The following is a 26,786-nucleotide window of genomic DNA, read 5'->3' on the forward strand; positions in this document are numbered from 1 at the left end:
ACTTCTTCCAAGTTGCCACCCACTACTGGGCTTCACCTTTGAAGGAAGAAGTTCTGATGCAACAAAGGATTGTCTCTAATATCTCAGCTGTGAGGGCAAGTTGATTGCTTGAAGATAGGATTTTGGGTTCTATCAGTCATGTCTGTTTCCATCCAAGCAGTTGCATTTGAAACTGTCCCCACTATTACTATGATGGATTAGATTTGAGATTAAAAGACAAACCTGTAAAGAGAACATTAAAAAAAAAATCCTTAAATGAAAACTAGACCCAAGTCATGCAAGGAAAAAAGAGGAACAAATAAATAATCTAGTCATTAAACAATTAATTTTTAACCTTAGCTGAAGATTTTTCTTTTTGCATGAGGAATATGAAACAAAGAAGTGCAAGTTCCTGTAGCAAGCAAGAGATGCTTGTTCCAAAGTAGATCCACCTCTGACAGAAATGCTGTGTATGCTGTGGTGCTCCCTGGGGACCTTAGGTGAAGACTATGCTGGTACCTGTCAAAACAAAGAACAAAACAGTCCAAGGAAAAGACAGAAGATTGTAAACAATCAAACAGATATGGAAGATTCCCAGCCCTAAAAACAGGCTTGTAATCTGAGCCCATCAGCAGCCTGGCCATTACTTTGGTTTGAACTATTAATACTGCACCAGTGCATAGCAGGTGAAGATGGTGATGGTTTTACAATATATACCTTAATCACCGATAAGTCATTTCACATTGCTCACTTGGAGAATCCGAGGCATAAGAAATGGTGGCAGAGCTGCTGGATGTGTTACTTCTTTGCTCTCAAAGGGTAGAGAGTGATTGTAATGGTAATCAGGCTACTTTGTTTGGTCAGTGTACTGTCCTGCTCTTTCCCACTGCTTCCCTTCTTTCTTTGGTGTGTTCTCACCTTACATGGATCCTTCTTCGTGTTGTGAGGCCCTTAAGGCATGGAATATCTTCTTGTTTTGCCCACTGGGGCCAGCTGAGCACAGAGGGTCCTGCACACTGCCTGTTGCCTCTGTTCATCTGGAGCATGGAGATCACCCAAGCCTTTGAGAATACATTTCAGGAGCATTCCCTGCCATCACAGCAGGAAGGTGGTGCCTTTGTCAAAGGGAAAACTTGCCATCACTTGTAGAAAAAGGGGTTGCATAGAAATGAGACAGACTCTGACTTGTGGTTTTGCTTTAAATCAGCTGCATTTTTAACATTCAGAAGCCAACAAAGATTAAAGACTCCTGGTCAACCTCTCTACTCCCTTGGGGAAAAAAGTAAAAAGACTTGATAAATATTTTGCATTAATAAATTCCATTTCTCTTATAAAACAAAGTTTGCCAGCTACCAAAGCAGGAAAAATATTTTACATAACTCTGAGTGCGACGTCTCAAAGGTTGCTATGAGCCTGGTTTGAACAACTCTTTCCATATCCCAGAATGTGGAGGAATGCTAATCTTCACCCAAGCTAGGACCAAGCTTGCTGTATGTGTCTGTGTGGTGGTGCAACTCTGGCTGGCTGCCAGGTGCCCACCAAAGCTGCTTGACTCAACTTGGGGAAATTAATTTAATTTATTGCCAATCAAATCAATATGGGGCAATGAGAAAATGCAAACCAAACTCTTAAAACACCTTCCTCCCAACCCTCACTTCCTTCCCAGGCACAACTTTACTCCTGATTTTCTCTCCCTCCTCCACGGCCTCAGGGGCACCACTGCCTCACCATGGTCTTCCCCATGGGCTGCAGGGGAATCTCAGCTCCAGCACCTGGAGCACCTCCTGCCCCTCCTTCTTCACTGATCTGGGTGTCTGTTCCTCTCACATGTTCTCATTCCTCTCTCTGGCAGCAATTGATGTTGTGCAGTAACTTCTTTTCCTTCTTAAATCCATTATCCCAGAGGTGCTGCTACCATTGTGGATGGGCTCAGCCTTGGCCAGCCCTGGGCCCATCTCGGAGACAGCTGACATGGGCTCTGTTGGATACAGGAGAAGCTTCTGGCAGATTATCACAGAAGACATCCCTGCTAGCAAAACCTTGCCAGGCAAACCCGTGTACTTTTCTACCAATACATGGTAGAATACTGGTACTTTCTACCAGTAGATTTATTGCAGGCTGGTCCAGCAGGTGAGTGGTAAGCCATGGAAAAAGAGATAAAGATGTGTAAATGTCCCAGAAGCTGTTTGTGAACCCAAAACAATGTCCCTCATTGCGCTGTGGGAACGTTACTATAGAAGGCAGGAAAAGCACAGCTGCCTACTATTATTATTTTGTTATTATTTTTTAAGTGTGATGTTGACTAATCAGTGGAGCAGATTCCCCAGGGATGTTTCTTGGTCTGGACTACCAAGTTTCTGATTCTCAGGGCAGGAATTGAACACTGGCTGTTCCTGCTGATCCTGACAGGGTCTATGTGATGTTTTACATCACCCTGCTGTGTTTTAGTGTCAGACATCAGCCACAGCATCTCAGGGAGCTGCAGGAGGGTTTGCATGCCTTTTGCAAGCCTGCACCCTCAGTCTTGGTTAGCACTTCCTGGCATACAGAAATACAAATTGTTATGAGTGGTAGAAGAAGGAGACACCCAAGCAGAGACAAGCAGGGTGCAGCTGAGGTCTGCCTTCAAATAGCAGTCTCAAGACCACTTCAGGTTTGGCACTCAGAGCATTCCAAGCCAAGGATGCCTTTTTGGCTTTATAGGACGCAGATCATCACAGCTGACCAATCTCCCTCCACCCTTCCCATCACTCTTCCCCTAGGTATCAGCCTGGCATGCAGGAGCTGGGGTTGTTGCTCTACTCAGTTTAAGTCCATCTCCTGGTCACCCCTGCCCACCTCCTTGAAGATGAACTGGCTGCAGCTGTTTGTATGCTTACGCTTCCCCTTGAGCCTCCCTTTGCCTTGGGCCATCTGCCACCAGATGATCTTTTGGAAGGAAGGGGTGACCAAAGGCTCACAAGTCTCTTGTCAATGTCAAGGCTAGGAAATGCTTTGAGTTAAAACACAAAAAAAAAATGAGGGATGCAGCAGCTCTGGGGGTACAAGACTTGTCTGGAGATTGGCTCCTACAAGCATTGAAGCCCCCAGCCCCGCTTCCAGAGATGTGCATGCCAGGAAGATATGCCATGGTGAGCCACATGGGAAGTGACCATTCCCTCTTGGGAAGGTATTTGAAACAGTTGACTAAAGATTTATCCTGGTTTGGGGTGAAAATTTATTTGTGAATCCCAAACAATGTCTCTTGTGGAGCTGTGGGAATGTTGCTATAAAAGTCACGAAAGGCCCAGCTGTCTACGATTATTGTTTTGTTGTTAATTTTTAACAATAAGGGCAATTACCCATTGGAACAGATCCCCCCTGGGATGTTTGTTGGTCTTCAGTATTTAAACTATGAGGTTCTGTGAGCAGAGACGTGTCTAGGGCAAAGTGTACATACAGCACCAAAAAGCTCAGTGCCTTCAGCCACGGCTTGTGCAAACCTACTCTCAGTTGTGTTGCAGCAGTTCAGGAGGGCACATGTGGCCAGACATGCTGTCTCAGCAGAGAGGTGTCTGCTCCTACTGGGGTAGCAATAAGTCTTAGGAAAACATAGAGACCTGAGTAGCCCTCAGCACCTGAAGTCATTCCCAGTTTTATTAGACTGATATTTCACAGCAGAATGGCCTGTTCAGGCTATATATAGCCAGCCCCTAGCTGAGAACAATTAGTATTTGTTCTAACAGCAACTGAGGCTCTTCAAAAAGAGTTTCAACAGCTAAAGGATCAGTTCTTGGTCACCAAGGCCGGGATGTTGTTTTGGTTTTATCCTCCCCCTCTCCCCCTCAACAGACCGTGCAAGTGCCTTCTCTCTTAGGAATCAGCTCAGGAACAAATAGAGACTCACCACTAAATTATATCTCTGGGCAGAAAAGCAGTGCCAAGCCAGTCGGTTGATTTTGTAATGTAGGACAGAGCCCCCCCCTTGCCCTGCGTGCAGTCATGCACAGACTCCTTGGCAGCTAATTAATAATTTGCAGTTAAGCAGTGGCTGCTCCCTTGCATCATTTCAACGTGGTTGCCAAGTGGAAAATTGAAAAGCAAGAGAGAGCCAGAGAGAGGGCGACAATGACACAACAACAACAACAACAACAACAACAACAACAACAACAAAGTTTAAAGTTCTAGGAAATTTCACTATGTGAGGTCAAAATTCCTTGTGTGTTCAGGGGCTGGGCTGTTGGCTGGCAGGCACCTCTGGTTAACATGGCAAGGCCCTTTCTTTTCAAAGTCCTGTTGTCCTCAAGCACCTCCTGTTTGAGAGGAATTTCTTGGTTCTAAAATGCACGTGTTTGGGGAGGATGTGGGGAGTACACAGGACTAGGGCAGGTTGAAGAGAAGTCGAGTGAGGGTTTTTCTCATGGTCAGGAAAGTAACAAGTGCTCTTGTTAGGGATAGGAACAGGCAAGGAGGGATGGTGAAGAACACCTCCCAGGACCGGACTGGGAAGAGGATGGGGGTGATGCCACAAAGGAATTTGCAGAGTAGGGGATACCTAAGAGTGGGCTTACAGCCAAGGGAAACTTGGTCCTAGTTTTTCTGGATCCTGAGGAACACATCTTGCCAAGAGTGTCTTTCCTCCCAGTTTGCTGGTCAGCAGTTGGCCTGTGTTCAGCCTGTTCATGACACAAAAGGGCTTTCCTCTGGATGGGGAGGGGGTTTAGGATGGTACAGTTAGGTAACATTATGGCTTTGTGAGTGAGGTTTTCCACTCTTTTATGATAGCCCGGGGGAAGAGCTGGAGCATGGAACGTTGGCACAGCAATAAGTACAACAGCTGAACTGAGCACGTGGAATTTTCATACATCTTCATGCTTGAGGTTGTCAGAGATGTGAGGAGAAGGGAGCCAAGGGATGAGCCAAGGGTGTTCAGAGCATCTGATGAGCTGTTTCTGCTTTTCCAGCCTTTCTTCTGTTTTCTCCTCTCCATGGAGGAAGCCATGGAGGCATCTGACTCTTCCCATCTACAGTCACAGTAGTCTTCATGAGGTTGGCAGCTCCAGGATCTGTGTGGCTGGAGACTGGCAATTGTCTGTGGGAAGCAGGCATAAAAGATCATCAGTCTCAAAAACATGACCTATGAGGAAAGGCTAAAGGATCTGAAGAAGGAAAGCCTTTTTGAAAACCTTTGTTTTTAAATACGCAAAATATTTTGCTGTTAGGTGAAATGGCCTCATTGGTTCTCTGCATTCATTGCAGACCTGACAAGAAGTGATGACTGAAACTCCAGCAATGGGTTAAGTGTTGGTTGGACATCTTCTGGCCAAGTAGATCTGATTGGCCTTGGGGGTTGGAGCAGAGACTTCCAGAGGTCCTTTCCAGCAATAAAATTCTAAAATTCTGTGATAGGAACAGTTTCCCTGCAATAAGGATGGCCACACAGTGATGAACTGAGGTGATAGTAATGTCATGTCTGGAAGCTCCAAGTTGGAGATTAGGCAAGCATTTGTTAGAAGTGGCTTGGGGAGAGCTGTCGGTGTTTGAAGGAGGGAAAGCAGAATGTCCTTCTGACGTCTCTTCTGTTTTTGACTTTAAAAACCATCAGCTCTTAACTCTAAAGCACTGACATCTGAGGACATCAGGCTACACATCCTCCACTTCCGCTTGGAGGATATTGAGGTTTACAGATAACCAGCATGATAAAAGATGGGGGAATCTGTGAGGCCAACTGGTTCCATTCAGAAAACTGTTGTTCTCCCATGTTCACTCTCTTGGTTTGGGGGTTTTCTGGAGAGGGAAGGAACCAATGGTGTGGATGACTCATGGCCCTTTTCTAAGAAGCCCAGTAGTGCTGTGTTGAATCACTGAGCAAACAGGCAGAGCTGCAAATACCCAGAAGTCTCAGGCTCCTTCTGCTGCTCACATTTCATGATTTCATTACTAAATGTAAACCTGGGGCTCACAGTCCCTTCCAGGGACGTGTGTTTAACAGCACACACATATCGTCAGTCACATCTCTTCCTCTTTGCCCTGAGCCTTTGTACACAAAGCAGTGATGGGGGGCTTGTAGCTTCTTGCAGTTTCTTGCTTCTGTGGGATTCCTGTGGGCTGAGTATGACTGAATGGCTGTGGTCCTGTGGATGAGAAATGTCTCACACCCTGCTGGCACTGAGGAAGGATTACTGTTCCCCTGCTTAATGCGTTTGTTTAATGCCCATTCCGTGAGGCTGTTTCTCAGGCTGTTTTCCTTGCAGGATATGTCTCTGTGTGTGCAATTAGGTAAGAGACATTAGCTTGATGACTTGTGCGTGTCTGAGTTAGGCCTGGCCCAGTCTCGGATGGCTGCCTTTCTCCTGTCTGGAGACTTAATTCTCTGCAGCACAAACTGCTCTGTCATGCTCATCCCAGGGGCTGGATGCAGACAGTGTCTCTTGCTGGTCCCCAGCCAAAGGAACCCTGCTATCACACATAATTACCTCTTTGACTCATCGTGACTTTTATTGCTCCCACCCCCCCCTTTTTTTTTTTTTTTTGTTTTGTTTTATAAGTTTGATTTGTTCTTTCAAAGCTATTGTTCCCATCCCTGTATTCCCAGTGGCTCCAGAGGACTGCAGTGTATTCATGCAGGAATTACTGGGGCGGGCTCTGTGGTCTGTTTTGTGTAAGAGTTCAGACTGAGTGATTGTTCTAGTCTCTTCTGGCTGGTTTCTGAGCTTATGGGTTAGGCAGAGGGAGAGAAATACCTGGACAGCAAGCTGCATTGTTCAAGAGCCTGGTGCTGAATCAGAGTCCCTTACCAAAATGCAGATGACCATTTCTTTTTAATGGACTGATTCTCTTGGTCATCTGAAGTGGTCCACTACAGTTGGCTAAGCAGTGGCTCAGGTAAGATGAAGGGGACACTGGTCATCCAGTCTTTTGAACAGTTCCAGAGCTAGAATTTTTCAGGACTGTAAGAGTAGATCTCATAAGGAATCTCTCCTCCCACTCCATCTTTCGTCCTCAGTCATTTTCTTTCCCATATACTTCAGCCCCAGCTTCAAAACTCAGCCCAACAAATGTGTCTGCAGAGGGCACTGGTAAAAGGTTCCTCTTTCTCTGTTCCTGGCTGCACTGAAACTTCTGTTGGCTCAATTGGATGGCTTCTCCTCTAGCCAAAAATGGATTAAGTTTCCAGAGCCACTGTGAAACTATTTGCTTGGACCTGCCCAACAACATTTATGGGAAGAAAGGCAAGCAGATAGGGGTATCTTGTGAGCTTGCTGATAGGTAAAAACATGGTCAGATAGCTATTTTGAACCAGACATTTTCTGCCTAGTGCTACCTCTGATCCTTTCCTGAAAAGTGAGGGCAGGAGTGCTGTACATTTTGGATAGCAGTAAGTGAGTTTGTCTGCCCCTCTGGCCTTGTGAGAGGTTTCACTGGGCCTCCAGGCACCTCCATATCCTTTCCAGTTCCTCCCTCCTTCTTCTACTACTCATAGGTAAGGTCCTTAAAGTCATCACCTGCATCTCTCAGGAGAGACCTGTATTTGTTCCCTTGGTGGAAGCTGGGGAAAAAAGGAGTGCTTGGGTGGACCATGCTGGAAGACTTCCTTCAAGGATTTCTCTATGGGTAGGATGTGTGTGCCACAGAGGCAGCTGTTTTGGAGTAGGTGGTTTGAAATACTGTGTGGAGCAACAGGAAAACAAGTTACAAGTTCATATCTTTCATTGCTTTTCCTCACCAATTTGCACTTCTGTAGTAGATTTGGCAAGGCTTCAGCTTCAGACTTGGCACTGGGAGGAAAATTCTGAATTAATCTACCTTATCTTTGCTTTAAAAACTCCAAGATCTATCAGTTTATTGTCATCCTGGAAAGGACTGTGACATTTCTCTTACTGCTGAATACAGTGTTCGTATTAGAAAGTGTCACTCATGTTGTTTTTTGGTGTAGATGGATATAAGCTCCATCAAATCAAATACATTCCTTTCATTGATGTAATTAATGAGCAGAAGGCATGGGGCAATTGTTCAGTTGTTGAATACTGCAAATGAAGGCCTTCAAGAACAATGAATCCATGCCTATAATGGAAAGAGCAAAGACACGTCATCTTGTTCAGTTACCTGGTTATAGGATTAAAGATTCTTTACTGACAGTTTCAGAAAGAGTGTCACAGGGTAAGAATATAAGAATACCAGATCCAGTAGTTCCTATTAAGCCAAACCCATATGAACTCTCTCATCAGACATGTTTCTTATTTTCTTACATCAATTGTTTTCCTATTATGAAAACCAGTCGTTTTTGTGAAACTAAGCATTTCAACAGGGTACATCTCTCTCTGAGGACTTTTCTCATAGATTTTTCATGGGAAAATGACCAAATAACCCAACTCTGAGGTTATTTTCTTTTAAACCAAATTTATGGGCTTTTGCTGTAAACCTTGTAGATTTTATTTCTTTATCTTAAATCTAAGAAACACTTTTAAAAGAGGTCAAGGATAATGACAATTTTTAGCAGCAAAAAGCAACATTTTTAACAACCTTTCTTCCTGAACAGCTTTGCTAATTGTTCATTAAAGTACTGTTAAAAGCCTTGAAGAGGAACAAACCCTCCATGCATCATATCCATCTGTCCTCAAAGATGGGCAGGGAAACCACCAGGAGCTCATGGAGCAGGGACTGTACTGGATAGGGAGCAGCTTCTTTGCTGCTCTGTGCATCTTCCTCCCACAGAAGGCACTGAAGGTCATCGTCATGCCCCCTCCTCAAGGCTTGGTTTTCATTAATTGCATGGGTTTGGGTTTGCTATCTCTGGCTTTACACACAGGCTTTTCCTGACCCCTGGACTAAGATATTTCTGCAAAGAAAAGTCCAGAAAAATACTGTGAAAAGGACTTTCCCTTTTAGATGTTTAGGACAAAGCTCCATTTGGGCCTGTGGCCATCTTTAAATAGAACTGTGTCAAAAGATGAGTCAATCCCTTCATTTATCAAACAAAACAGCCTGATCTCTCCTTCATTCATGTCTTGCACTAAAACTCTACAAGTATTGGATATGGCTGGCTGAGCTGGCCTCACTGCTACCACGATGTTTTGGGGTTATCCGTGAAGAAGTGAGAACATTGGATGTAGATGGATGTGCTCACAGGGTAATTCCCACTCCTGCTTCCACCACAATTCCTCCATTGGGCTCAGAGGGATGGAAAGGGTAAAAGGCTGCAGCAAGCCAGGCATGGAAGCCAGCTGTCCCATACACAAGTCTCCAGGGCCTTAACCTCCAGACCACAGCGCTCAGCTTCTTCTGAAAAAGGGCAAGGCTGTACAGCAGAACTGTGGAACTGGAAGGCTTGTGGGCTGAAATGAGTCCAAAAGACATATTAACAGGCATGAGAGGCCTGTGATGAAATAGCTAAGGTATTAATGCAGCCAGAGGCTGGTAATGAATAAAAAAAATGCCCACATTTACCCAAGAGGTCCCAAAGGTCTTTTGTCCAGAACATTGTGATCCTTAGAGAAATCTCTTAAGAAAGTTAAACCACAGGGTTAGGGCTCCAGGACAAAATCTGGGCTAGTGTGGTCTCTCAGCTGTTCCGAGAGACCTGTGACCTGATGAGACCTTATTTGCAGTTTTGTTAAAGAGCATGGATATCATCCTCTGGGACTTGTGCCCTGTCAGGTGAGGGTGCTCTCCTGCCTCTGTGGGTGGTGAGTCTCCCCCTGTGCCCTGTGGCTATGCTGCAGATAACAAAGCTTAATTTGCATATTTTCAGATGAGATTCTGTCCCCTGGTGACAGGGGAAATCCTGAATGCTCAGGTACTACCCATGATATACAAAATGCTCTTCTGATACTTAGCTCTCCATCTCTCAGCTGCTGAAGAAAACCTCAGAGGTGGAGAGCACAGGTCAGTGCAGGATAAAGTGCCACCATCACAATCTGACCTTCACCACTTCTTGTCTTCTCCGCCCATTCCTTTTTTAATGCATGGAGAACCTTGGTCCTTGGTGCTTGAACCATGGTCTCTTGGTGCTGAGCAGAGCTGGGCTGCAAGGAGAAAATGGGACCTGGAGACTGATGAAAGCGGTGAGTTGGATGGCTGAACATCCCTGGTGCTGGATAAAGTGCAAATAACACAGAAATGAGGAAACAAACGCAGGTTTGATGGATCTTCCTCTAAAGTCAATTCAAAACAAATGCCCATCTCACCTGCTTTTTGGAGTGGCTGAACCCACTTTTTAGGACTCATGCACTGCAGTCAGGCACCTTTTTGATGCTTCCAAAGGTGTGGCAGGCCCTGACTGTCCCCAAGGCTGTCTCCACACTGCTCACCCTATGTCTATGCGTCGTTTAGCCTCTCCATCCTTCAGATTTTTTTCTTTTGTATGTATGGTTTCCCATTCAGAGTGCCCCAGTGAGGAAGGGCTGCTGAGTGGAGGTGTTACTGTATGGCAGTGGCATGTCCCTTCGCATGAAAACGCCACCAAGGCTGTGATTATTTTGTGCACCTGATGTGAGAGTCTGTACAGCCATTCTTTGCTTTGACCATTAACAAGGCCTGAATTTAGTCCAAAACAAGCTTTCTTGAAACAAAATAGTCATTTTCCAGTCTTCCTGTGGAAGCCAAAAGTATTTTAAGTTGGACTGGGCTGGCCTAAACACAGGGTGGGGAAGGAGTCAGTAGGTTTGGGACATTTTAATAATCAAGAGAAGAATGTGAAAGGAAGGATTAAACATGATGTTTTATGTGTATTTATTGAGTCAATTTATAAGGTGCCTTTTGCAAAATATCTTGAGCACTGCATGGAAAACCACAATGCAAAATATTTGAAAAATCTGAACACAAGGCCAGCGTGTCCCAGCATACAGCCAGGAAACAAAGGAGTTGGCACTGGGAGCAGTTCTCTAATCACCAGGCCAGCAAAAGGAGATCTACGTCTGCAGGACAAGGTGAGCCATCACGGGAAGGATCTGTTCCCTGCGCTCCAGATAGCCCCAGATGGGTCTTTTTGGGCAGCCTGGAGGACAAATGGCTCAGCCCATCAGATCTCCTCCAAAGAGAGACCTGGGCTGACAGACCTCAGTGGAGATAGGGTGACCCTGGCTGATCAGGAGGCCCGAAGGTGGCCCATTGCAAGCCCAACAGGTGAACACATAGGAGCAGGACTGCCTGGATGGGGGCACTTTGAGGAATGCAACCACTGCTCCATCTGTACTGCACAATCCTCAGGACTGCTGTCCCTGGATTGTTTTCAGGGAGAGGCCAATTAGAAGCCCATTTCACCTGGCCAAGGCAAGAGCACAGATGTTTGTGGCACAGTTTCTGTTATGGGATTTTCTCACTTGGAACTGAAGCATGAGTTTTTGGCACCCTGCTGTGCTGATGGCTTTTTCCTGTGAGATGGCCAGAGCTGCCCCTCCAGCTGTGTGGCTCTGCTAAACCCTGCGGAGGGGCTGCCAAGTGCTCCCCAAAATCTTTGTGAAGTCCATGGGACACCTATGTGGTGAGGAACACTATAAAGGATGCATTGAACAAGGGCGCTTTGAAGTCATGGGTACTGGAAAAATATTCTGTGGAGGATTTAACTGAATTAAAGAACAGGTAAAGACCTCAAGGCCTAAATTGCTACACCTCTATTATACAACTTCTTCAATCATTTTTAAGGGTGGCAAGGAATTGAAAATGGGTAAAGTAGAGAAATGACTATGCTGATTGCTTTGAGCCATACAAGATGTATTTTTTAGCATCTGTAGCACAGTTAATTTCCTTATACAGTATTTTTCCTGGAAATAATTTACTATAATAAAAATGAAGGAATACCATGTCCATGGGACAGAGATTAATCTGTAGTACACGAGGACATATTTTCAGAGGAGGAAGCATACCTACAAGAAGAGGTTTCATTGCAGGAAATACTGCTCACCAAATGGCTGAGTTGTCATCATATTTGAAGAGATAACTTTGTTTTGCAAGTCTAACCTGTGCAGCTTCTGCTGTGGCGGAGGCTGGGAGAGATGAGTGAGAATCAACAAACATTGTGAGTGGGGTGGCCTTCATCACTGCCTTCCTTACAGTCAACCACTTGCCTCTTCCAATGAGAAGAATGAAATAGTTAAAAAAAAACCCAAAACAAAACAAGAAAACCAGCTCATAAAACTTCACCTATTGGCAGTGAGGCCCAAGACAGGACTTCAGTCTGGTTTTAGCTCATCTGACTGAAGGTCAACCCACAAAGCAACACTTTGGCTGGCTGGGACATTTACTACCTATAGGAAGGCTTTGGGTAATCTTTGATGGGAAAGGGGTTTTGGACAGGTATCCCTTGAGAGTGGTTCAGGGTCTTTCAGCTATGAGCTGTTTGTCCACCTGTCTGTCCCAGTGTTGGAAGAGAGGTGAGAACAAGAACTGTGAGGGCCAAACCTTCCATTTAGATCTTGAATGAGAAGCATGGACTGATGCACCTGCATCACCCGGCAGCATCACCAGGCAGCATCACCTGGCTTTCTGTCACATGGTTTTCAGGTATTATCTGGACATTGCCCTTACCTGGAGGACTTTGCCAGCTAGGAGCAGAACTGATTTACAGCCTGACGTTTTTCAAAAATAAGAGTGTGCCTAAAGCAGAGAGATGGTTGTATGGATGATGTTAGAATAGGGATTGATACTTGTAAGTGCTGCAAAGCATTGCTGGAGGAGCTGGTTTGCATGCAGGAGGATTTGACCTTGAACTTTCTTCTGCAGTTCAGGACAACACCCTCTACCCCTAGGCCTGAAAAATATTCCTCCCCCTTTCTTTAAAACTATATTTGTTATGTCTAATTTTTCTGGCCAGAGTACTGATACAGACTCATACCCACAGAACTATGTGGGTCAGGGGTGGGATGTGATGTGACATGTGAGTGACTTTAGCTGAGCTTACTGGAGTGCCCAGTGCAGTTACACCAGCACAACTGTTCTCTTCTGGGGACAGTTCACTGTCATTCCAGGGGATGGTGGCTTTATTATCCCAGTATGAAGTACAGCTCTGTGAGTCTTCCTGGGCTCACACTTGGCTGGGGCAGCCACAAGCTTGCTGTGACATCCATGGTGCCAGTTCCAGAGTGGGTTTGAAAGCAGATACCCAAAGCTCTGACCTGCTCATGTTCAAGGGACCTGCCAAAGGATTCTGGGTGTCTTGAAGCAGTGTCTCTGATGATCCAGAGCATGTGAGCTTGGATCTTGGCTGCCGAGCTCCAGACCTTATGTGGGATACATGTGGATGTGTGAGTAATGTGGCTAGCAGAAGAGTCCTATTCTGGGGACAAGCTCAGGTAGAAGAGTCATGTCCCCTGTGATCCCATGAGTTAGGCACAGAACAGGACATGGACTGAAGCAGTGATGGAACAGGTCTGTGTGCTCCAGCCTTGGAGTTGCAGCCAGACTGCCTGGTCCCCAGCCAGAGCACCGCAGCACACAGGCCCAGCTCCAGAGTGGTTCTCCTTGGGATCACACACACAACTTCCTCCAGCCCAGCTGCTGGGCAGAGTGGAGGCCACTGCCATGCTGCCAGGTGCTCGGGTGAGTCACGGAGCACATCCCTCCCCTGCCCCCAAGTCAGTCTAGACACAGGAAAGTCCAGCTGCCTACAAACACCCCATCCCATCAGCTTCTCAGCCAGTGCTCTCCTGGTTGGCTCGGGTAATTTGGAAGGGACTCCAGCAGAGGATTTGGCAGACTAATCTCTCACAGTTCTTCCCAGTTCAGACCAATGTGGTGAACTGGTTTACCAAACACTTCATACTGTTCACTGTGCTTTTGCCCCTGTTTGAGTAATGACTGTGTTTATTGGCACAATGTCAACATTCATGAAGTGACAGTCCTTGTCTTCATGTGAGAGGTTACTGTCATGCTGGAGTGGAAGCACCTACTTGCTTTTGTGGGAGAAAAGTTGGTATGGAGGGCAATGTGGTAATTTTACAAGTGGCAGTGTTGAGTATAGGAAGCCACATGGTTGAATCCCATCTCTGCCACACCAAAGTGGGTTTTCCAGTGAATTCTCAGCAGTGGGGGATCTTCAAGTTGTCCTAAGAAAGACTCTACCTGCCTGGGAGGATGAAGGCAATATGTCAGTGGCATGTCGATCATGCTGAGCTTGCTATCAAACCTCTGCAGTGATTTTTTTGATGAAAATAGTTTGTGTGGAGAGGCTGACATTTTCCCACAGACCGTGACTTAAGCCTTGTGGGAGCTCATATGCAGGCTGCTGGTGGTGTGGGTATACAGGAATCCTGGCTGGCTTCCATGCAGCTACCTGCCCTGACCTGTCCCATGAAATTAAGAGATGCAAAAGCTATTTCCTAGGAGATCTTTTGTGTTTTTGCTCTGCTAGGTCAGGCTGGCCCACAAAAGCCATTGGGCTGGGATTGTTTCTGTATTGGCTCTGTGGCTGGAGGAGTTTGAAAGCTGGACATCTTTTTATAACACCAGCTATGCCCCATCTCCTCTCCATGGGGCAGGGTAGTCCTGCTTGGACAGGAGCATGGCAGTATCCTCCTGACAACCTCTTCTAGGCATATTGATGCAACACTAGAAAGCAGCGGTAATGTCCTTCAGGGAGACAGATGCACAAATCTTGAGAACCCGAGCTAGAAAAATCTTGTTTCATTAAGACATTGGGCAATTCAAAGAAACACAATTGGCAAGAGTTATCCTTCTGTGATATTTCATTTTTTAATTTTTTTTTTTTTTTTTAGCTTGCCCTCCATAATTTTCTGTATCCATTGCAGTTTCTAGCTCTCTCTTCAGCTTTTTTCTGCCCAGTCTCCTTGCATTCCCAGTGCATGTAGCCCTGCAGAAAGGCAGCACTGGACTGTAAAGAGCTGACTCTTTGGTCAGACTCTGTGGTTGTGCTGCTTCACCCAGGAGCTCCTGGTATCCGGCAGAGGGCAAGAGAGCTAAGACAGCAATCCTGTCCCTGCAATACCCCCCTCAATGCTCACTGCTCAGGAAAGATCTTTTGGGATTGTTCTGGGCTCTCAGCAGACAAGATCACATTGCCCAACCCCTTTTTTCTCCTCTTCACCTGCCTGCATCTTTCCATTTCTCCTGGCCAGTAACACCATATTTTAACTTTTTCTACATTGTTCTCCCGATTGCTACTGGCATGATCTTCTATTCAAAACTTTTAGCTATTTTTCAGTCTGACTAGATACAGGAAGTATTTTTTTAATATTTTTTGTTTCCTGTGTTTATTTCCTGCAGTTTCAGAAGACATCTTCCTCTTTTTTGGGTCTGTTTTGGATCACAGGCTCTGGGGTCTTGAAAGCTGATTCCCCAGAGAAGCTGTTGTTTCCCCAGCCTACTAAAAGCAAGGAGCAGTTCTGTCCAACGTGTGCACAAACACTACTCACATGGCTCCTGCTGCTCCTTTACAGCTATAGTGCATCCAGACATTCACGTTGTTACCTGTTACTGTTCCAGCTGGCAGCTTCACAGTCCCATGTGCTGCAGGACAGAATCTTTCTAATCAAGTCCTTGCCTTTCTGGGAATGTGCACTGTTCACCCTTACACCTGGCTGAGGATAAGGTTTAAGATTTAATCAGCAAATTAAAAAATAAACAAAGCAAGTTTGAAGAGAAGCAGATATTCCTGTCCTTTATTTTGGGATGCTCTCTCTTTGTTCTCAGCACAAGTTAGTGTGTGTGCATCATCAAAGGGAATTAAAATGTGGTTCAGCTCTCAAAAGACACTGCTGGAAACCAACACCAGTTGCTGTGCATTTGCTTCCTGTAAAAGGTCAGCACTGGGCTGTACTTGCTGGTAGAGTTAAAAATGCTGAAGGAAATCATATACTCATTTCTCATTGAATGCTTGTAGTGCACAGGCTCCTTGTTCTCTTAGGTTCTTCTGGAAAATCCCAGTAACAAAGGTAAGTAGGCTTTACTCCAGCTCAAAAGTAGGCTTTACCAGCTGTTCTGGTAGGAAATGAGTGAGTAACTGGTTTATTGCCTTAGACAAGGGTGTGTTTGCTCCTGACTGCTCCCTGGTCCTCCGTGCAGCCACACCAGCAGTGCCCACTGGGACAGAGTGACAGGAGGGAGAGCTGGATGCTGTAAAGGATGGATCCAGCATGGATGAAGAAAATGGATCAGGTTCTGGTTGGGTGGATATCCCAAAAGCCAGGATATTGCATAGGGTTTGGGGGGAGGTAGGTTTGGACCATGGGGGTTAGAGCTTGTGGGTGAGGGAGGAGAACCTGTGCTTGCAGAAAGCTCATTAGAAAACAGCTCTCTCTTGTGGAGTGGGTTTCATCTGGGATCAGAGAGACAATAAACAGGATGTCCCACAATGACATTTTTATAGAGCTGCTTTGCAGAGTGGGGCTGTGTTTAAAATCCAAATTTAGTTTATTTGAGTGGGAGCATCCTCAGCTTTAATGTCTGCTTGCTTTCAAAGCAACATGATAGAGCTTGGCTCATGCAGCTCTGATGTCCAGGCAAACCTGGATCTGGATCCCTCCTGCTATCTTCCTAAAAGTCCCTGCCCTTCCATTGAGTTACGCCGGTGCTCATGCATTGAGATTTTAGCTGTAGTGATTTTGTGTGAAGGGTTAATTAGCAAGCTTTGCTCTGCGGCACAGATTACTTCATTTTAAGGTCTAAGCATCTTTGTACATCAGGCCAGTAAAATATTCTTGGAAATAGACACACAGCTATAAACCTAAAATCATGCTCTACTGCTGAATGAGATACAAGAATCTTTAATAAAAGGTCTGGTTAATTACTAGCATGTGATGGCAAGTGATGAAGAGAGGCTGTGGGCTGTGTTTGTTCAATGTGGAGAAGAGAGAGCAAGAGCCAATTGCTGTATTTGATTCTCCAAAGGGAGGGCTCAGAGAGGATGGAGCAGGTCTCTTCCTCAGAGAGGCACCACAAATGGACAAGAAACAACAGGGGCAGGCTGCTGTGAGGCAAGTTCTATCTCAATAAAAAGAAAATAATTTCAGAAAGAGAGTGGTTTAGCCCAGAGTGGCTGGAGATACTCAAAACTGGATCAGAGCAGATGTTAAACAACCTTTTCCAGCTCTGAAGGGGAACTCTGATAGTCTCTAGCTGAACAGTCTGCTCTGCACAGCATGTTTGCTTTAGGTGGGGGATTCCTGGAGGTATTGGTTTGTGGGGTTACCAGGGAACTTTTTCTTGGGATGGAAGGAATATACAGCCTTGGGCAGTGGTGGCCCAACCTTCTTTAGTCATGCCTTTTCTTTGGCAGGGTGTCCACATCAGCAAGAAAGTGAAGAGTTTGTTAGTGCAGCTCCTCCTCTGTCACAGCGAGGGTCCAGAGAAGCAAGCCAGAAACCAGCAGTGATGCTTGGAGAGAATGTTGCAGAAGGGGTCTTGCTTGTGGGCTGCATGTCAGTGCTTGTGTTCACAGGCTGGTACATATAAACATACTGAAGAAATTGAAAGACTCACTGCTGTAGGAGAGTCTCAGGCTGCTTGGCTGTCTCAGCAGGGTTGCACCAGTGCAGGAGGGCTCATTGTGCTACCCTGGGATGAGATCATCCAGATCATCCCCTCCCACACCTGTCTTGACAGGTAGTGTGCTTTAAAGCACATGATTAAATACTATGAGTTGAGGCCCTCTGCTCTTCTGCTGGCCCCTGGACACTTTTCTACAGGGCTGGTTCCTCAGTCTTTCTCCTATGTATTGCTGAAGAGGGCAAGGGGTTCTGTCTGGAGGCAGAAGGGCAGAGCTGGTTGCCCCAAGGTCCTCTACAAGTGGTCTCTGCTACTGAGCAGGGTCAAAGGTGGGACAGAGTTTATCTAGGTCCTGGAGAGCTGTAGGATGAGGACCTGTTCCTGCAAGATGTTCTGTCCCCTCAGCTCTTGGCTCCATCTTCCTCTGCCTTGGCCACATATCCAGAAATGAGTCAGGAGAGGTGTAGGGCCAGGGAAATGGGACTGGAGAAATTTTTGTTTAAGAAGTTGGTAGGGGGTTAAAGGCACTGCAGTCCTGTGTGCTCTTTAGTCCTGGAGTAGCTCCTGTTCTTCAACAGCCAGGGGACTTCTAGTGCTGGGGTTTCCTTTGTGCTAGACATAAACGTCAGTGTACCTTCAAACACTTCTCTTGCCCTAGGAGAGCTCTGTGCTCTGAGTCAAGATCTGAATGGTCTGTCTTGCCCCAGCCAAAACACAACTGTTCCCTGTGTTTCTTCCAGTACTTGTTTTATTTGTCCCATGAGATGAATAAAGTTACTTCCCCGAGGAGGCTTTGACATAGGCAGATAGAGACCAGCAGCTGGAGTCCTTTCTTAATATGTAGTCACACTACACTTTCCTTTCCTTCATCCTCTTCCATCCAAGTACTTTCTGTGGACTCATGTAAGCAATCCCTGCTCTCCCTGGGGCTGCAGCCCCTTTCCTCTCCATTCCTGCATGCAATGTTGTTACTCAAAGCAGTATCCCAGCATGGTGCCTAGAAAAGAGCTGTTTTCTCTCCTGAGTAGGTTCTCCAAAGCTGTTATTACTTTTCCAACAGCAAATACAAAGCAAGTGGAAATGTTGGCTGATGCTGCTAACAAAATTCTTAAGCATCTATGTGTGCTTTGAAATGCTTTCATCCCGCTGCCCTGCTCAAGGGGTACCAGGCACCGACGGGAAGCCTGTCAATGCAAAAAGGATCTTTGGGTTCTCATGTCTGTCAGGGGGATGCTGTCTATTTGCTATTCCAGGGACTGAGAGGCTGTCCCAGCCCTCTCCAAGAAGCTGGACCCTTTAGCATCTGGACTCACTGAAGCAAATGGATTTTTAATCTAACTTTTATCTTGGGATCTAAATCCCCATGGAAACCATGGATCATTGGAAGACGATGGATTGTGGTGGCTCTTACACCCAGGCACGTGTTTTCAGGAGCATTCCTACTGCTGAAGGGAAATCATGGTGGAGTGGAGACGTATGGATTGTGGTGGCTCTTACACCCAGGCACGTGTTTTCAGGAGCATTCCTACTGCTGAAGGGAAATCATGGTGGAGTGGACGGTCTCTAAGGCCAAAAGAGCAGGTCCTCAGGTAAGAAGCAAGGGCTGTTAGTCACCAAATATGAACAGTACTATTGCCCATTCCCTCTAAGTTACAGCTGGAATTTTGTGATGTCTGTAAAGCCACTGAGAATTTGTATCTTTGTAAACAAGTCAACTTCTGCTGATATGCTGAGAACTGCCACAGGGAAACTGTAATAAAGAAGCTGTGTACAGTACTAGGTCCTTTAGCCATCCAAGGCCCACTTCAAACAGAGATTTGTTTAAAGTAGGAATATCTCTGCAAAGATGCACTGCTGCCTTGGTTCTTCCTTCCTCTCCCTCAGCTACATCTCCTTGCCAGGTCCTCTTCCAAGAGCAATTAGCCCTGGTACCTGCAGAAATCAAGGATAGTCTCCACATAAATCGTCTCTACTTTTGTTTGATCATCCCTATAAGCTAAGTCATTGTGCCTGATCTGCCTAGGTCAATACTGAACCTTTTTTCCTTACCTCCTCCTGGTCAGCTGCTGGGTTTCAAAGTGTTTTTAACACCTGCAACTATTGAAGGCATCTTTGAGGGAAGCTTAAGGATGTGTGAGGAGTAACTACTGGGGTGTCCAAGTGCACAAGCCTCTGCTCTGTATGGCAACTGCAGACCAGACAAACTTGTGACACCCTGCCTCTCTCCCCTGCACCCCTGCAGGAGAGCAGTGATGCCTGGGAGAAGGGTAAGTACCGAGCACCTGGCCCCTTAGCATGAGACTCCCCATTGCTTTATGCCTTCCAGCTAATGGGTGGTTTCAGCTCTGCTAATCTCTAATCAATGCTGGAGAAACCTAAACAAACTAGCCTGGACCATTCCTAAGCATTCATAATTACTGGATCAGACTCAAAGATAATGCATTTAGGGCTGCTCTAAAAACATTTCAGATAGGGTGAATGTAAATAAAGTGGCCTATAATTGACCCTTCTGCTGACATTTGAACCCTGGCTGTGCTGATGCACCTGGGGAAAACAATATGAGATGGAGAGGGGTGCCTGGGGCACCAGGCAGGTCCAGACCTACCTCTGAGTTTGACCTGTGGAGCAGCAGAGCTACGGGTGTGCAGGAGCTTGTGGGGTACCTGAAACCCTTGCAGGGGAGCCAACCAGGCTCCAGAGAACAAGTGCTGATGGAAGTGTGAAACATGCTGATGAGTTTTGAGGGGGTGGAAGTACAAGAGACTGATGTGCAACCACAGGTGTAACTCTGGCAGTGCAGGTAAGGTACGCAGGGAACCTCTGGGCACGTAACCCTGACGAGGAAGAAGACATGATGCTGGGAACTCATTTCTGGGCCATTTTTTTATTTCCTCAAAACCTTGCTGTTTACTGTGTGATTGCCTTGGGGAGCAGCTGTGGGCAGGATGGAACAAGAGGGTCTTGCCAGTGCCTCCCTCCTCCCTGCAGGGCTCTGCTGAGCTCACTCCCACCACCCCAATTCAATGAGCAAAGCTACTTCAGCAAAGTGGCTGAAGGCAGGTTAAGTTTCATGCACCAATTCAGCTTAGGGCTGGGGCACTGGGACCTACAGTCATGGGGAGTGTGGAGGGAGGGACAGAGAGCCAATTCCATGGCTGGATCCAACAGCCTGGATTTTAAGGCTTAGTGTTCCTTTTCAGGGGGAGTAAAGGTCCCCCATGCAGGGGCAGAGGGCAGGACAGAGCTGCTTCTGCCCCTGCTACTGACTCTGGCCTTGGTCATGTTCCCCTGGCACCCCCTAGGAAGGAATGGGGATGAATGTCATCCCACTCTGATGTGCTTCACTGTGCACCAGAGGCAATTCCTACCTCCCAGTACCTTTTACTCATGGCCAAGCTTTGCTAAATCTCCAGGGAGAAAGCAACATTCTTTTATGGCTCTGTCCTTTGTCAAGGATGAACTAGGAAAAATAAACTCACAAACAGAAAGTGGAGGCACAAATATATCAATCCCAACCTTCCTCCTCACAGCCTCCCCTTCACCATCACCTGCCCCTCATCATGCCAGCTCTGGGACTCGGGAGACTTTCTCCAGCACCCACTACAAAACACTTTGTGTCAGTCTACTGAAAAGGAGGACTTTAAAAATAATTAAAACACTGTTTTAATCTTCTTGACATTTTTTTTTCTTCCCCCCCCTCCCCCGTGCCCCATTACCCATGAAGAAAAAATGAGGGAAAGAAAAAGGCAGAAGGGCACTTTGTTTTCTCCCCCCACACACTCGGAGCTGTAAAATACTTCTTAATCATTGGTAGCAAGAGGATCTCTGTGCTGGGCCTCCACTTTTTGTTTGTGAGTTTATTTTTCCTAATTCATCCTTGACAAAGGACAGAGCCATAAAAGAATCAACCAGCACGTCTGTGGGAAAAAACTGCCCTGAAAAGGGTCGGAGGAATACTGTAGCATTTCCAAACAATTCCAAGGGCTAAAGCCTGTGTGAGATGCAGCTTCAGCTATAACTTGCCTTTCTAGGAACAAGCCTACATCTGTTTGGCAATGCCATATTTTGTAGGGTAAAATAAACCCTTGAGAACAAACAGGCCAGCTTATCCAGAGGGGTAAATGCTTGGGAACAGAGCTCACTTGTTAATCCTAAAACTGTCAGCAAAGACCCACTGGAGAAATTATAGCTGGCCACGGGCACTCAAGCTGTTTCCCTCTGCCTCCCCGCCTCCCCCATCCCCATAACAGCTGTAAAATCTTCTTTATTGTTCTGCTGGAGTTGGAGAGCAGCACAGAGAGGTCTCCCAGCCCAGGGCTGCAGCAGCAGGGGCAGGGGGAACATCTGATCCATTGTATCTGCACCGGCATTATTGCTTTAGTGGCAGACAAAGAAAATGACGGTGATAAAAGGAGAACAGCCCGAGCACCTACTAAAGAGGCATATGAACAGGAAATCCTGGCTCGTTCCCACATCTGAGCTAAGTACGGTTTCTTTCCCTACAGGATCATTATGTTTAATGTCCTTCTGCAATTCAGGCAGCTGAGCCAGCGGAGCCCCTTCCCTCCCCCTTCTCTCTACCTTCCCTTCTCTCATCAGATTTCGAGCCCTCCCTATGGAAAAATGATTTGTGCACAAGCAGCCTACACAACGGCGCTTAGAAGGAATTTGCCCCTGCCAGGAGTTATTAATGGCACCCCAGTAAATGCCCCCAGCAAAATGGGCCGCTGCAAGCATCAAGTGCGTGTTGAAAAATCAGGTTTAAATCGTCCCTTGGGCAATGACCTATTGGCCACCTAAAAAACACAGGATTGGTTTGCTGTATAATTAAGTTCAGGCCATCTCTTGTGCTTACACATGCAGAAACCCAGATGTCAGCTTGGTGCGAGTCAAAGTTCTGGGCTCTTTTAAAGCACCAGAAGACAGACTGTGAGGGCATAACATTTACCACTGGAAGAAAACCTACTTTGAATACTTGGAATATTTAACTGACTGCAACAGATAATTAGCCAAACCCTCTTACGCCTCCAAATATAGATTCATTAGTCATATGAAAATATCTCATTGGAACCAAATGTGAGTCATTAGTGAAGTCAACAGCAGATCATAAAAAAGGTACCGAGAGCCTCCTTCCCGCTATCCCTGAGAAGTTGTAAGTGTGCAGTGAAAATTATTTGCTCCATTTCTATTGAACATCTGCTGGGAAATCTGTTTAAAAGGGAGGCTTTTGAAGGGCTGCTGGTATGCACGGCTGTGCATCCCATTTTCCCACTTCGAGATTTGTGGGAGTAACAATTGCAAATCCTGTGCTGGGCTTTTTTACTGCATTTATTTTTCTTTTTGTCTTCTGGAAGAGACTTTCTCAAGTCACCCAGGCTAAAATTTGGGTTCTGTAATATAAAAAGACATTTTGTAACATGAAGTAGAATAAAAATCTCTCCATTATTTGCTTGTAATTTCAGGGGAACATGTTGGTTGGCTTGGAATTTCAGAGTCCCTTGCACTCAGAGCAACGAGTGCTGCTGCCACAGGGACCCCAACACCAACTGGATGCTTTCCAAAGTGAAATGGGACTGGTTAACATCAGTGTCGAGCTTAAGCAAGGTGCAAACAAGCAATGGTGTGTTTTAAAAACTAAAGCAAGTGGGTAGCTTCTATGTGGTAAGGTATCTGCAGCATGATGGGCAGACAGAGAAAGGGACCATGCTTGATTAAACTCTTGTAAAACCTGAGTTATTGTTTGGGAAGACCCAGAGACTGGGATGGGACTGCATACTCAGTCCCAGGACGTATCACAGATTTCACAGAGCATGCTGAACGCTGCAGTCCGTCAACCAACCCTGCAGTCATCAATCTCACAAACAAACATGTTGTTGTATAACTCCAGAGCTGTGAGTAATCCTGTGCCAAAAGTTGTGTTGTGCGAGTTGTCAACAGCAGCATTCTGCATTTTTCTTAATTTGAAAAAAAATAAAACCAGAACAACAAAAAATAACACCAGCAAATTTTAAATGCTCCAAAGCTGTCATTTTTCCCGTGGCTGAGGGAACTCGGGCTGCATCAGTGCCTGACTTTAACCATACACCCCACAAAGATATTAACTGAGTTTTCCAGCTTCATTAGCTCAGTTGCATTCCCTTGACTTTGCTGTTACTATTTTTTTATTACAGAAAAAAACTCACCTCTATGTAATACCCCTTGTAGTTAAAACTCTCTGTGTAGCCTGTGGCAGTCGGGCAGCAGGAAAAGGAGTGTGATGGGATTTGAAATGGGCATTTCATACCAAAACGCCAAAGCTCAGAGACCTCTGTCTCTGTGCCTCTGGCTGTACCCCACTTTTGGTCAGCCTCGTGAGGCAGTGCCACACGGGAGGTGCTGAGTCCGCTGCAGACAGCTTTGATCAGGGGTAAAATACCCAGTGGGCAGCCAGGCTGAAGACATGGGGCATCCCTATGGGCAGGGAGCCCTGGGTCTCCAAGAGGTTTCTCCCAGCTGCAGGGTCCTGTTCCCATGGAGGCACGGTGGCTCCCAGGACCAACTTTTGGTGAGCAACTGGGTGTTGGGACTGTCCCTGAGTCCAGGTGTTGGCCCCCATGCCCAAGGTGGCACCTGGACTGAAACAAGGCTGCTTGTACCAGGCCAGGCACTTTTGCGGCAGCAGGGTAAGAGTTGGTCCTTGCTGAACCCCCCAGCTCCCCTCATTTTTGGGGATGTGGAGATCACCCAGTTCTCCCTCTCTCAGCACTGGGTGTTGCTGTGAGGCACGACCCCGGCCCTCTGATGGAGCGGGATCTCCATCCCTCCCTGTTCAAGGTGTCTCTGGGAGGACGGTCTTTCCTCCGTGTTTAGCCCCGCCGTATTCAGCGGGGCAGACCCCCACCCCGGGAGGGAGACCTTGTCTCCCACCACAGTAGGCCCTCGCCCCGTGTCGCTCAGACTCCCCAGTTCCTCTTTGGGTCATCCCCAGCCCTGAGTGCGGCTGGCCCCAGCCCGCTCTGGGTCGGAGCGCCGCTCCGCACCGGGAGGGACAGCCCCGACCCCCGCAGGGGGACGGGGGCGGGCGCGGGGGCGGCTCTAGGACCCAGCGGCGGCGCGGCGCGCCCGGCCCCGCTCAGCTCCGCTCAGCCCGACCGCGCTGAGCCAAGCCGAGCCGTGCCTCGCCGGGCCGTGCTCTACCTCGCCGTGCCGTGCCGTGCCTCGCCGGGCCGTGCCGTGCCACGCCGCCTGGTTCCGCTCCTCTCCTCTCCGCCCCGCGCCGCCCGCCGGGGGGCCGAGCGGCACGTCCACCTGCCGGCCCCGCCGCCCGTCAGTCCCGCCATGGCGCTCGGCGGGGTCGGGCGCGGCGCGGCGCGGGCCGCCTGGCCGCGGCTGCTGCTGGCGGCGGCGGCGGCGGCGCTGGCGCTGGCGGGGCCGGCGCTGCCCGAGGTGCTGTTCCGCTGCCCGCCCTGCACGGCGGAGCGCCTGGCCGCCTGCCCCCCGGCCGCCCGCCCGCCCTGCCCCGAGCTGGTGCGGGAACCGGGCTGCGGCTGCTGCCCGGTGTGCGCCCGCCTGGAGGCCGAGGCGTGCGGTGTCTACACGCCGCGCTGCGCCGCCGGCTTGCGCTGCTACCCCGACCCCGGCGCCGAGCTGCCCCTGCAAGCCCTGGTGCAGGGACAGGGCACCTGCGCCCGCCGCCGCGACACGGCCGAGTACGGCGCCAGCGCCGAGCGCCCCGCAGGTGAGCAGCGCCCGGCCCCGGCCTCCGCGGGTCCGGCACGGCGCGCCGAGAGCCGCGCACCGGGGACGGGGCGCCGAGCGCTCTGCGCGGCGCGCCGGGGACCGGGCACTGCGCGCCGGGGACCTGGGACTGGGGACCGCCGTCCGGGCTTCGGGCATTGGGGACTGCACCGTGCATCGCTCACCGGGTGCCGAGCAGGGGGGACAGGTGGGCGCTGGACGCCGCGCACTCGGGGAACGTGTGCCGGAGCAGCGCCGGGGCAGCGCCGGGGTGCCGGAACGTCCAGGGGACAAAGGAATCCTAAAGGGTGACCTCGAGGGGGTCCTCCCGGGGCACAGCGACCCCGCAGAGGGCAGACATGAGGGATCCCTGCGGGAGAGGAGCGAGAGTAAGTCCAGGGAAGCACAAAGAGTGAGGGAATGAAAGGAGCGCTGGAGGGGGGACAAAGCATGAGCGCATCCCTGAGGTGGGCAACATGAGGTATTTGGGGGTGCAGTTTCTTCGGGGGTTAGAGAGGTTTCCTTGGTATGGCGCAAGAACCCCAGGGGTGGAATGAAACGAGGTGGGGGGCGGGGGGAATGCAGGGACTGCTCCAGGGGGCAGGCTGGAGGTTGGAGTCTTTTAGGGGAAAAAGCCCACCATGAGAACAGATAAGGGTGAACTTTGGGGAGATGGAGCTGAGGTATGGGGGGGGTCCTTTGGGCAGCACAGAGAAGTGAACGTTCAGATTTGTGTTTGGTGGAGGAGTAAAACCACCCTGAAAGGTGATGGATGCCCCAAAGACAAGGAGAGAGGTGGTGTGGGAGGACCATGTGCTGCCTAGTGGGAAGGGGGAAGCTGAGGGACTGCGGGGGCTTTGCTATGTGAAGAACCTGTTCCCTAATGCCACCCTTCCAGCAGAGTCCACCTTGGAGATGAGGTGACCTCTGCCAGTTCCCGTGGGGGTCCTGGCCCCCTCAGGCCCCCCCGTTTCGGGAACTGGGTGCAGGGACAAGAGGAGTGCCTCCCGGGGGCACATCCCCGGGGACGGGGACAGGGACACCAACAGGCTCCTGACCTGTTGCTGCGATTGCCGTGGGAGGGAGGGAGCGCTCGTCGGGTTGCCGGTTCAGCAGTGCTGGGTTTTATTAATGCCTCCTCTCCCGTGCGATCAACTGCAAGGCCTTTCCTTTTACGTGGGATGTTGAGAACTGACAAATAAGCTCTGGAAACAGACACCATCACTTTCTCCTTTGTAATCAACCCTCCTTGACTTCTGCTGCCTTGCTGGTTTTGCTCCCCTGGCTGTGACTTGGGCTCTTGACCCTGTTTGCATAACTAGTTCAGCAGTACAATTTGAATTCCCTCCCTCCCCTCTTGAGATTTGATTTAAAAGCTCTCTGAACCGGGCTGTACCTCTTGGCTTCCCTCTCTGTGAGGATGGGAATGCAGCCAGGTACCTGTGCATGCTCCTCAGGGTACCTTTGCATGCTGCTCCGCTCGAGGAGGACAGATGGAGAGAGCGGAGTAAAGAAAAAAGAGCAGCGTGGAGAACTTTGCACGTTTCAAGATGCTGCTTCGCACAGCCAGGCTGCCACTGCTGTTGTCCCCACTCCTGTCCCCTTCTCCTGTTCTTGCTCCCTTGCCCAGCTGTGAAGGGCGGTGGAGAGCCAGGACTCTGGAGAACAATGTT

At 48.3% G+C, this 26,786-nt stretch overlaps 1 protein-coding gene and 1 long non-coding RNA gene across 5 annotated transcripts in view; one reads left to right on the plus strand and one right to left on the minus strand.

The window, feature by feature from the left end:
* Positions 1-282: 282 nt before the first annotated feature.
* Positions 283-24,712, minus strand: LOC137476984 (uncharacterized). Of its 4 annotated transcripts, XR_011000763.1 has the most exons (5): positions 24,574-24,712; positions 15,382-15,491; positions 3,866-10,010; positions 898-1,248; positions 288-498 (listed from the first exon to the last, which is right to left on the minus strand). It is a non-coding gene; the product is annotated as an uncharacterized lncRNA (long non-coding RNA). The 4 variants fall into 4 exon arrangements; XR_011000765.1 differs by lacking the exon at positions 24,574-24,712 and having other exon boundaries at positions 283-498; positions 898-1,685; positions 1,752-10,010; positions 15,382-15,995; XR_011000764.1 differs by lacking the exon at positions 24,574-24,712 and having other exon boundaries at positions 289-498; positions 3,866-9,983; positions 15,382-15,990.
* The window catches only part of IGFBP2 (insulin like growth factor binding protein 2), a 58,385-nt gene continuing 56,182 nt past the window's right edge, over positions 24,584-26,786 (plus strand). The window contains exon 1 of the mRNA XM_068195507.1: positions 24,584-25,114. Coding sequence (XP_068051608.1) covers positions 24,715-25,114 — 400 coding nt within the window. The 5' untranslated portion in view covers positions 24,584-24,714. The remainder of the gene's footprint in view (positions 25,115-26,786) is intronic.

Source organism: Anomalospiza imberbis, chromosome 7 (assembly GCF_031753505.1).
Source record: "Anomalospiza imberbis isolate Cuckoo-Finch-1a 21T00152 chromosome 7, ASM3175350v1, whole genome shotgun sequence".
Classification (NCBI taxonomy): Eukaryota; Metazoa; Chordata; class Aves; order Passeriformes; family Viduidae; genus Anomalospiza; species Anomalospiza imberbis.